The following is a 12,310-nucleotide window of genomic DNA, read 5'->3' as shown; positions in this document are numbered from 1 at the left end:
GCCATTCTGGTGGCATCATGACACACAAGCACATGGTTTCTGACCATGGTGCAGATGCAATGCCATAGCTGGACAGTACAATCCTCCACCTCCCAGAGATAGGCCAATGGCTATGGGCCTGGCTGCTCAGGGCTGCTCTCTGTCGTGGTGGACACTATCCATGGTGCTAGAGCCCCTTAGTTGTAAATGCCTGCATGCACATGCCACCCCTGCATAGAACAATGCCCCTTTAGCGCCCCCCGGTTAGAATCCGACTGACGTCCCTTTCTGCATGTCATCCCAAAGTCTCTCCCCCCCTTTTACTCTCACGCTGTACTATCTCAATAAAGGCAAAAAGGCCAAGAAAATCACTTAAAAAAAGAAAACTAATAAAAGCATACAGACAGGACAGACAGTCCTGCAGGGGAGTTTGGACTTATAATATATATATATATACACTAGCAAGTTAGCAATCACAACTGAGCAACAACATATCACTTTGTGTTAAAGCTGTCCGTGTATTCAATATTTTACCTTTGCCTCCTGCTTGATTATTGGGCAGCCTGGTTTCATAAGGATTGAGATGATCTGTGGTATTGTGTCGAGATCCCCGGTTCTGTTCAGTGTATCAGAGAAGACAATGTTTGAGAGAACACAGTGTGAAAACACACGGCGCACTGTTGAAATGCAATCTACAATAATTAAGCAATTAAGTGCGACGCTCCATTTTTAAGCTGTAGTATAGTGATATTGAATGTTTAGGATCAATAAAGAGGGATTTTTATAAACATTAGAATTTGATGTAAAGTTGAAAGAGAAAGTACTGAAATTAAAGACATTTCTGAGTATTTGGGAACAATTTTTAAGTCTTTGGCAAAAGCTTCCTGGAATGTTTTATTCTAGCAGTCTTCAGTCAGTATCAGTATTTTTACTCGTGATAACAACAACTACAAGGTTAGGTTTAGACAACTAAACTACATAGTTAGGTTGAGACAACTAAACTACATAGTTAGGTTTAGACAACGAAACTACATAGTTAGTTTTAGACAACAAAACTACATAGTAAGGGTGGGAATGGCTGTGTGATCAGGCTGTTGAAGCAATGGAAAACAGCACAAGGCTGCTGGCTGTGGTTCAGAATGCAATTACAGTGAGTAACCTCTGGATGGCGGTATATTGTAATTACAAGTAGGCCCAACTACACTGAGGTCACACAAACTGAATTGTATCTGTTCTGAAAGCTGTCAGAGGGACGAGGAGGGGACGTGATGAAGAAAAGCACAAAAAGCACAATTGTGTGGTGTGTTAGTTAGTTAGTTAGTAGAAATCCACAATGTAGCAAAATCGCCATTATGAAGCGTTAGCGCACCTTTTTGATTCCAGGTATGGGAATTTTGAGCATGGAGAGAAGTCCATCTGCTGCATTGTGCTAAAAAATCAAAATGTCAGAGAGGTTATCAATCAGACTTGGTCAAATTATTATCGTGCATGTGATCATTACAAACAGATTCAGACCATCTCAGTCTCAGTTTACTGAATCATTCAGAGATATTGTTCATACAGCATGCAACATTCCCATGTTCATTTTACTGTATGGTATTCATGTGAGGAGGAAGACAAGACAAAAATGAAATAGTTGGTTCCCCTAAATTAAGAAAACATATTCTCTGATCTCCCTCTTGTGGTGTCTGTCCATAGAGACAGATTATTGACCCAAATTTTGAAATTAAGGGCCCTAGTTTCGTAGACCAGGCGCAGTCAGCTTTCAGCGCAGCTGCGCCGCGCCGACGGGGTGTGTCCGCCTGGACTTTGCAAGTTTCGTGCACCGCGCAGGCTCGCGCAGGCACACCTCCCGTCTCGCCCACCGGCGCAAGTGGGAAAGAGGGAGGAGAAGAAGGCGTGAGTGGGAGACGAGGAGGAGACGAGGCGTGGACTGGGATTAATACAGCCGATTCAGATCTTCACCAATCAAATGAGCTCCTCTCCTCACCTTTAATGCGTTAGGGGAGGTTCAGTGCAAGTTCCGTCACTTGACAACCCGATGACAGAAGCAGCGCCGCTGCTCCCACCACGCGCATCACGCGCTGTGCGCGCGTATCATAATAATAACAATGCCGATATTATAAAAAACAGGAGAGAGAGAGGGAGATGTTTTGGTCCGAGAGGCTGAGTTTCCGTTACGCGTGCCATCCGCCTTTGATCTGACGTCAGATGTGACGGGACAATCTATATAGATATAAATTCACGTGTTGATTCAATTAGTTGCATTAAATAGTGTTTGTTGTGATTGTTTATTGCATTTAAATGTGCCTGGAACTGTGGAAACCTGCCTGTGAGGTCTCGGTGACGTGTGCGCACTGCGCGCCGGTCCGCCAAACTTCCGATCCGCCAGCTGTGATTCGCATTGAATCAATGGACTTTATTTACGCCTTGCGCCGAAAGTACACCAGGTTGGAGCTGGCGAGCTTTCAGCGCAGTCTCGGCGAGGCTTTTTGCCACGAAACTTCCGCTACGCCAAGCTGAATCTGTGACGCCTCCCCCTGCTGCGCCGCCACACCCATCTTGGCGCAGGCGATCCACCAAACTGCCAAACTGACGGTGCGCAAGGCTGCGCGGGTCGAAACTTGCACTGCGCCGGCTGCGCCACCCTGCGCCGCCCTGCGCTGGTCTACGAAACTAGGGCCCTATCTGTCTATGAGATTTCAGCCTCCATCGCAATTCAGTGGAGGTCAATGATCCTGTGCTACTCACTGAACTACACAGATATATTGGATTATTAATTCATTAAACTGCAACATCTCCTTCCAAAAACAGGGTCCAAGTTAAATAAGTTTCGGCTTTCGTTTTGTGCCTGGGTTCCTGATTGATCCTGTTGTTTTTCTCCTTTTGACTGCCTTTGTTGTTTGACTGTGTTTTTGTGAAGCATAATTCTTCTCTTTGTCAGTATCTGTCTATCGGTCCTTATCTGTGTTCCAAACCACGACATGTAGCCTAAAAATGAAACCAAAACTATCTGCATCATTGATACCACTGGAAGGAAGTGAAAAAAGTTGAGGCCTTTTTTTAGTGATTAAGGGAACCAACTTTTGCAACATTAGCTGTAAACATGCAAAGAATTCACAAGAACTATGACATTTCTCATAATTGGTCTATATTTTCTTATTGTGAGAAAACAAATAACAATCAGATGAAACATTTAAACCCCTTTTAGAGACAAAGTTACAAGTTATCTTACTTCCTGTTTTTTAGAGATACCACAGGCACAGGACAATATGCAAATGCATTACATAGTACTATTATTACTATTATTATTATTATTATATTATTATTATTATTACTTGACATTACTTAATGCATTACTTATTATTATTATTACTATTATTATTATTATGATTATTATTATTACTTAATGTATTACAACTTACAAAGGCAGAAGTTAATCCAGGTTCCCGCGGGAGTAGCGGCCTCCCTATCATCCCTATGAACGTGTGACAAATGACAATCAGAATACATTCCTACACTTTCAGGCCTGTGTCCACATTTAGGGTCTTTTTCAAATTGTTCTCAATGAATGTTCTCTCAGAGCTTTTTTTATGCTGCCCTGCAGACACTTGACTGTGTTGACACAGGCTCTTAGTTGTTAGATATCAATTCAAATGCTCAAATGCTTAAATGACAGTCTTGCTCTAATCACATTTGGATTTTACCAGTTTCTCCGCCAGGTCTAGGACAGGGCTCTGTTAGCACTCGCAGCAGGCCATCTGGTTTGTATGAGTAGTGCTCCACCAGCTGTGGTTAAGAGAGAAGTTTACATATTAGACATGCAACGGTTGTCAGGACTATATACATGCATCAGTAACAAGACTAAAAGTCTGTAAAGTGACATATGAAATCATAATGTTCATTATACCCGAGAAGACGACATCTACCTAAAAACCTCCTCCGGATTCATGAACGCCGCGTAAAACTCTTTGTTTGATTTGATCGTAGCCACTTGTGTATGGTCATGAATGCCAATCAATCATAATACATCCCCACCCATGAAGCACCATATAAGGTGATGATGACAAATGAGAGGTGCATCCTGTCAACCTGCGGACATGGAGCAAGCAACGAAGGAGGGAGAGAAAGATAAACCGCTTTGGTCTGGCGCTCAATAGGATATAGGAATAGAATATTAAGTGGATTTAATGAACCCATTCACATGTTTAAGAAACTTAATGTGAAGCTTAAATATGCAAATTGCCCACTAATTAAACTAAATGTGTTATAGATTACAAAACTTTTTGTCATGTTTTAAAATATGTGTTTTAAAGGCTGTTTCTCTTCTCTGTTTATTGTCAACATAACAGAGCAGAGAACGCATTAACGTAATTTCTGATAATGTACAATATTTATGTGCATTCCTTATTTACACAAGCTCTACTAGCAGTCAGAGGCAGGAGGAGATGTTATTAGTAGCTACAAAAAGTTTTGATCAACGCTGCATACATGTAAATTGCACTCTATGAACAGTTTACCCTCAAATTAATTCTGCTCACGTTTCATGAATGAGACCCAGGGCCCTAGTTTCGTAGACCAGGCGCAGTCAGCTCTCAGCGCACCTGCGCCACGCCGACGGGGTGTGTCCGCCTGGACTCTGCAAGTTTCGTGCCCCGCGCAGGCTCGCGCAGGCACACCTCCCGTCTCGCCCACCGGCGTAAAGGTACGTGTCCACAGGGGCGATTTTAAACGCGTGTGGACGCGCCGCTTCCCAGTATTGCACGCTTGGCGGGCTGCCACTAGAGGATGATTGACAGGCGCTCTCCTTTAAACAACACATTTTTGCGAGCGTTCGCGAGCGTTCCCGAGGCGGCGAGTCGAGCCCGGCGCCTCTGATTAGCATAAAGTAGATTCGACTTCAACTTTAGGCAAATGAGGAGCGGCCAACTCGCGCGCCGTCTCTCGACATTCGCCGCGACGCTACCAGAATGCATTGCACGGCTTTTCACATAGACAATGAATGGGAAGGCGTGAGTGGGAGACGAGGAGGAGACGAGGCGTGGACTGGGATCATTGTGATTATTTATTGCATTTAAATGTGCCTGGAACTGTGGAAACCTGCCTGTGAGGTCTCGGTGACGTGTGCGCACTGCGCGCCGTCAGCCAAACTTCCACTCCGCCAGCTGTGATTCGCATTGAATGAATGGACTTTATTTACGCCTTGCGCCGAAAGTAGACCAGGTTGGAGCTGTCGAGCTTTCAGCGCAGTCTCGGCGAGGCTTTTTGCCACGAAACTTCCGCTACGCCAAGCTGAATCTGTGACGCCTCCCCCTGCTGCGCCGCCACACCCATCTTGGCGCAGGCGATCCACCAAACTGCCAAACTGCCAAGCAAGGCTGCGCTGGTCGAAACTTGCATTGCGCCGGCTCCGCCACCCTGCGCCGCCCTGCGCTGCGCCACGAAACTAGGGCCCCCAATGTGTGGAAAGTATTGTTTTCTGAGATACTTCCAACATGAAACCTTTGTCCTGAGAGTGAGAGGATCGTCTGATCCTCTGGACAAAGGCTGTATTAAAGGTGTGTAGTGTTTTGAGGATCTATTAGCACGAATGGAATATAATATTCATAACATTTTTATTAGTTGGCAATATAGTGTATCTGAACAATATTCTCCGGCTTTACGTTTCCAACATTTCATATTCCGGACAAAATCCCTGACCAGAACAGATTATTGCATAGCCCTTAGCTTTTTTTTAGAGTTTTCTGAAACGTTTCTGGACATTTCCGAGTGTTGAAGCAGCATTCTGTTGTGGATTAAAGCTACTACAAATTAAAATAGCCACTGATATTTCATCTGTTTCATGTGTGAAATATGATGAAAACCATATGCCTTCGGCTCCCTGTTTGCATAATATTCTCATGTTTCAGTTTCAAATGCAGCCACGTTCTTTTTTGCCTGTGATGGCGCCTGAATCAAAAAGATGATTATAATATTTCACTACTTCCACTCCCACAGTATTCAGTGTTAACCATTACACCACAGTGTTAAACTGTTCAATTAAAAAGAAAATGTTTTGAACTTTCAGATCAATGGACTGTTTAATTCAGTCTTACCCATCGATTCCCACACCAACTCTCTCTACGTGTTGCTACGCTTTCTCAGGATGAACTTGTTTTCTCCACAACACTTGTTTTCTCAGTAACATTTCTAACTCTCCCGGTTGCCATGGTGAATCATAGTATCGGAGCTCCATTGATGATGGCTTTGTAGATTCGGCAGGCGTAACTCAGAGTTTACATACTCAGAGTTGATTGAACTAATTCAGAACAGCTGTTCTAGAACCTTCAACTCAGAGTTGGTTGACTCAGAGTTCAGGGTTAGGTTCAGAGTTTTTCACCTGCTTTCTGGAATACAATCGAGGGCATCTGCCTTATTCCAGGGTCTGTCTTGTTCCTCGTTGGATGTTCTGCCTGTGTTCCTCATGCCTAGCAGTTTGTCTTCAGTTTAGTATGGCATTGGCATTTTTCCTCTGTACTTTATCATGCTACCTCAGCTTTTGTTGCCTGTCAGTTTTGTTCCTACATTACTCATTTCTGCATTTGGGTGTTTTTTTTTTTTTTTGTATTCTGAAATCGTGATGTACTGCATATTCCTAGCAATGTGTAGAAAGTATTCCTAAAAATGTGAACAATTATTTAAAATCAGAATTATAATTTTGGAGGCTAGTCAAAGACTTGTCAGGCAGGGGTGGGGGACCTCTTATACATAACTGACCCTAGGAGCATGAATATCCTCAGCAATTTTCAAGATAGTGTCTTGATGGATATAACTATAACAACCATGAAATGCGTCATGTTATTCCCGAAAGACTGAGCAACAAGACAACTAATGGAAAACCCCAAATAATCCAGGGAACCATAGTTAAAGACCCACGTGGAAATAGAAATAAGAAAACATTCTTTACCTGCCACAGGGTGTCAAACTTCTTGCCATCTGGGATTGAGAGCTTGTCAATCCTGTCCCTGTCTATGCGGTAATGCATGACTTTTCCTTCATGAAGTAAACACAGAGCATAGGATCCATTCACATCTCTTTGTCGGATCCTGCAATTCACAAGAAAATGAATTCATTTATACTCCACCACAGATGTGAATGATGTTTTGTGATGTACCAAACACAGATTTCTGAAATGAAAGCCTATTTCATATGACTATTATCAGAAATTCAAATCATCCTCCCATAAATGCTGTATGACTGTAGCAGGATGAGATTCTTTGCCTGGCTTTTATTGGCCAATTGCTGCACTAGGCACAGTATAAAAAGGAGGTGGGTATCTTCTCTCCCTGGGCCCTAGTTTCGTAGACCAGGCGCAGTCAGCTTTCAGCGCACCTGCGCCACGCCGACGGGGTGTGTCTGCCTGGACTTTGCAAGTTTCGTGCACCGCAGGCTCGCGCAGGCGCAGCGCAGGTGGGAAAGAGGGAGGAGAAGAAGGCATGAGTGGGAGACGAGGAGGAGACGAGGCGTGGACTGGGATTCACACAGCCGATTCAGATCTTCACCAATCAAATGAGCTCCTCTCCTCACCTTTAATGCGTTAGGGGAGGTTCAGTGCAAGTTCCGTCACTTGACAACCCGATGACAGAAGCAGCGCCGCCGCTCCCCCCACGCGCATCACGCGCTGTGCGCACGTATCATAATAATAACAATGCCGATATTATAAAAAACAGGAGAGAGAGAGGGAGATGTTTTGGTCCGAGAGGCTGAGTTTCCGTTACGCGTGCCATCCGCCTTTGATCTGACGTCAGATGTGACGGGACAATCTATATAGATATAAATTCACGTGTTGATTCAATTAGTTGCATTAAATAGTGTTTGTTGTCATTATTTATTGCATTTAAATGTGCCTGGAACTGTGGAAACCTGCCTGTGAGATCTCGGTGACGTGTGCGCACTGCGCGCCGTCAGCCAAACTTCCACTCCGCCAGCTGTGATTCGCATTGAATGAATGGACTTTATTTACGCCTTGCGCCGAGAGTAGACCAGGTCGGAGCTGGCGAGCTTTCAGCGCAGTCTCGGCGAGGCTTTTTGCCACGAAACTTCCGCTACGCCAAGCTGAATCTGTGACGTCTCCCCAACCATCTTGGCGCAGGCGATCCACCAAACTGCCAAACTGACCGTGCGCAAGGCTGCGCGGGTCGAAACTTGCATTAAACTTGCTCCGCCACCCTGCGCTGCGCCACGAAACTAGGGCCCCCTATGTCAGCAGTAGCCATTCTATTGGTGTGCTGTCTGTGTAGCGTTAGCCACCCAATTGGCTGTTTTCTAAGTGGTGTTTCACAGTTGCGGCCCCCCCTGGTTGCGGTAAAAGTCTTGCGTGTTGCCGCTGTGTGTGCAGCTACAGGAGCGTGAAGCTCCACCTCTTCCTCAGGTGTCTGAAGCGGATCGTATGTAGCCTATGCCTAATGGCAATGTTTATATCATGCACTCCTTCTCAGTGTTATAAGTCTATTAATCTACTGTTTGTGTGACAGGAACTCTCGGTCGGCCTGTTTTGGCTTGCTGTGGACCTGCGGCCCCGCTGACGATCATTAGAAACCCTGCTGCTTTGCCTGGCGCTGCTTGCTCGGCGCTACGTCGTTGAGCTGGCTCTGCTCTGGCTGGCGTGGCTACACTTGTGTGGCTCTTCTTCGCGTTGAGCTTCGCTGCGTCACTCTGCTAAATACACGTTTGGGCCGCACTTTTTAATTGTGTGCATGAGCTGTGGGGTGCATTCCCTCTTTCTTTTCAGTTTAGATTATGCCACATTAATTTGTACATTTAAATTTCTTTCTTTTGTGTGGTCGATATTGTTTATTTTTGTTAAAAACTTATTTTTTTTATTTGGCTTAATTGTTTATAAGAGTATTTTTTAATCATTAATGTTGGCAGCTTATATGATTTACATTTAATTAGATTTGTAAACTGGTGGCTGCCAACCGTATTAAGTTTGTTATATGTTTTGTTATTTGTGTATTTGTTTTGAGTGTGGATGAACCCCGCTAACTGTTTTCCACTTGTCCTTCCAGCTGCTGAGTGCCACCGGTGGTGTCTCTGGTGTCTTTGGTAGTGGTTTTACCCTCTTTTTGTGCGCCATGCAACTGCCAGTTTGCTTTTCCTTTTTTTGCGAGTGTGTGACTTGTGTGGTTGGTTGTCTTCCTCGGATCCCTCTCACCCCTGACTGACCCCTTAGCTCATCACCGGCACATCTCAGCCCTGGTTAGGTCTTCCCATTTCCTGAGTCCCAAGTGAGTGATATGTTACTAGTTTTAACAATTTTTTTTTTTTTTGTAATAAAATTGATTGTTGTTGCTGCGTCTATATGCCAACCTGAGTGCCTTGGTTATTGCACTGCAAATTGTTATTAAGTCCTTGGGTGTAATTCCCATGGTGGCATCAATGTCGGTGATAAGTTTATCTCCCTCCAATCTGTAACTATTAAAACCCTCACCCTGTTCGCTCGGCCACCACATAATGTAACACAGTGCGTTGTGTGTTGTCATTACAACACAGTCTCATGGCAGTTCGTCAAAGTCACGAAAATAAAAACCTTCATGAACACATCACTTCATAACACTTTGGCGTAGGTAAATTAACTTCCCGGTATGGATACTTAACTAGTACAGTCATAATAAAATCATAATCCAAATCCATTTCTTTTCCTTCCTCCATTCTTATGAATGAGCCTGATCCTGAAGCTTGACCGAGGTGGGGTTTAAGGTGCATTTGCTCCACAGGCACCATGACATGAAGATCACCGTATGATTAGTGTCATTTAATTTGGATTTTATACTCAGAAAGTCAAATTTTATTTTTTTTCATGCACCACTAAGCAAGTTTTGAAAATGCAGCTCTGGAGATGGATGTCTGGCTAGTTAGGGAGTGATATGGAGGGAGCGTTAGACCCAGCGTTGCCTCTGTTCAACAGCCTGCTGCTTGGCTCATGTTCTGTAACAAGTGTAGCATTAAATATCTGCGATATTTGCAAGCTAGTAATATAGCTCACTTGCTAAATCCACCGCATTAATGGCTTTTTTTTTACAGAAAAGGACAAAGTTGTCACTCATCAATGACAATATCAATGTGCTTGTTAAATTAGTCTGTCTCTCTTTAATTGCAACAGATACAAGGGTTAATTAAGTAACTGTATAATGATGCAATTTTTCTGAAGTCATGCTTTGTTACGTCTGTCTGCGAGATGACAAGCAAACAATTTTAAAAATGTTTTCTGAATGATTGATGAAGCTATGCTAACATTGTAGCTGCTCCATCTAAACTCAAAATAACATTATCCAGACATAAGGGTCTTTGTTGCTAGCAGTATATTTTGCAGGAGTATTAGCCCATGGTTTCAACACTATTACCCCATCCACTGAGTAACAGCTACTGTGTTAAAAGATGTTTTTTTGCAATTGCCAATATACAAAAACTGGTAGGCTACACATGGCATGTGTAGCCTATCAAATGAGCAGGTATGCTTAACCTATAGAAACACAATAGGAGTGGAACAGACATTGAACTTTTTTCAGTGGTCATTTGACAAGTAGAAAAGAAAATAGCGACTGTTGTTAGTTGCCAGTGACAACACACATCGGTGGTGTCGTAAAGCGTCATAGCAGGAGACGGATATCTGGCTTGTTACCCTGGAAACTAGGTACACTCTTAGAAATAAGGGTTCCAATAGGGTTCTTCTACAAGGGCTGAGGTTCTACCTGGAACCATTTGCTTCTGAAAAACCCTTTCCCGAAGAAAGGGTTTTTCAAGGGTTCTTGGTAACACTAATGGTTCCAGTTAGAACCATTTTTATCCAGAGAACCCTTTAAAACCCCTTTCCTGAATAAAAGGTTTTAAAAGGGTTCATGGTAACACTAAGGGCTCCAGTAAGAACTATTTTGATCCAGAAAACTGTTTTTGGAAGAAAGAGTTCTTCAGGGATTGTTGAAAGCATGGGTATAAGATCCTTTGTCACCAGGGACATTCCTGATAACACTTACCAATAATGATAATACAATTCCTTGTGACTACTGATACAAACACTTTTCATGTCCATTTTTTTTTGTTTATTTGTTTTTTTCTTCTTCTCCAGATCCTGTTGATCAAACTGTAACATAATTGCCCATCTTGGGATTTGAACACCATGCCACCCAGCCTAAGGTCACTGGCAGTAGTGACTGAGCTAGCCAGCTAGCTGTGTTGAGTCATCAGGTCCACCATACTAGTCTATTACCTTACACCTTCTGATCAGACATACAAATAATGGCCTATAACTGAAATGGTCTGTTACCAATTTATTTTCACAACAATAAATTATAAGAAAGCAAGACCTTCATCAGCAAATCTTGTTGACGCAGGCAAAGATTAGCTGTGACGGGGATTTTAACCCCCACCCTCCAAATCTAAATCTGTCCCATTACCCACTGAGCTATCCAGCAGAACGTGTAGATCAGGGACTCCTCTGACTCGCCACACTCACTCACACAGCCAGGTTGACAGTTCCTTCATGTCAGTGGTCAGACAGAGAGCTGATCATGTGTCTGTTTAGCTCTGTCTGTACAATGTGTGACTTCTGCTTTTAAGTCACAGGTTCAATTCCCGTGTTGACAGACATCATACCTTGCTGATTGCACTTCCAGACAATTAGCTCAGTTGGCTAGGAGCTGATTCTTGGTGCCAGACGATGTGGGTTCAAGCCCCAGCAAGGGTGATAATGGTAATACATCAAAAAACCTGGTAGTCTTTGTGAAACAAATGTACACATGACTTTTTTTACAGTGGTTTCAAATCTGCCTGCGCGACAGTGAATGGCTTACTCAATTTGTGAAGCCACAGTTGAGTTGCCACTTGTCAATTAGCTCAGTGCAATAGACAATGGTCTTTGGTTCCAAAAATTGTGGATTTCAGCCTCAACTGGTGCAAAATTAACATTATAATGTCAACTGTCTTCCTATTCTCCTGTTTGTTGCTCAGAATTGCCTAAATTTGTCAAAAATAGCACGGACCCGACCCATCGCTGCGCAGCAGCTATAATTGTGTTTATTTTTTAAAGTTTAGTTACACTACTCCAGGGGTGCCCTGTCCTGCATGTTTTAGGTTTCTCCCTGCTCTAACACCTGATTCGAACGATTTTCAAACCTGTGACAAGCTTCAGTTGCTTGATAATGAGCACGTCATTAGAATCAGGTGTGTAAGAGAAGGGAGAAACCTAAAACATGGGGCTCTCCAGGACCGGAGTTGGGCACCCCTGCACTACTCCCTTCTTCAGGGGGAAATTAACCCTGGTTCCCTGCAGCAAGGATATAACCCCTCTTTCTGG

At 43.6% G+C, this 12,310-nt stretch overlaps 1 protein-coding gene across 1 annotated transcript in view; it reads right to left on the bottom strand.

Moving 5' to 3' along the window:
* syk (spleen tyrosine kinase) overlaps positions 1 to 12,310 on the bottom strand; it is a 55,948-nt gene that overhangs the window by 18,177 nt on the left and 25,461 nt on the right. The window contains exons 5-9 of the mRNA XM_084034437.1: positions 6,926 to 7,064; positions 3,687 to 3,768; positions 3,405 to 3,457; positions 1,349 to 1,408; positions 514 to 595 (exon numbers count right to left, since the gene is read on the bottom strand). Coding sequence (XP_083890563.1) covers positions 514 to 595; positions 1,349 to 1,408; positions 3,405 to 3,457; positions 3,687 to 3,768; positions 6,926 to 7,064 — 416 coding nt within the window. The remainder of the gene's footprint in view (positions 1 to 513; positions 596 to 1,348; positions 1,409 to 3,404; positions 3,458 to 3,686; positions 3,769 to 6,925; positions 7,065 to 12,310) is intronic.

Source organism: Eutrigla gurnardus, assembly GCF_963514095.1.
Source record: "Eutrigla gurnardus genome assembly, chromosome: 19".
Taxonomy (NCBI): domain Eukaryota; kingdom Metazoa; phylum Chordata; class Actinopteri; order Perciformes; family Triglidae; genus Eutrigla; species Eutrigla gurnardus.
Note: the sequence above shows the minus strand (reverse complement) of the source record. Positions and strands in the feature narration are given on the sequence as shown.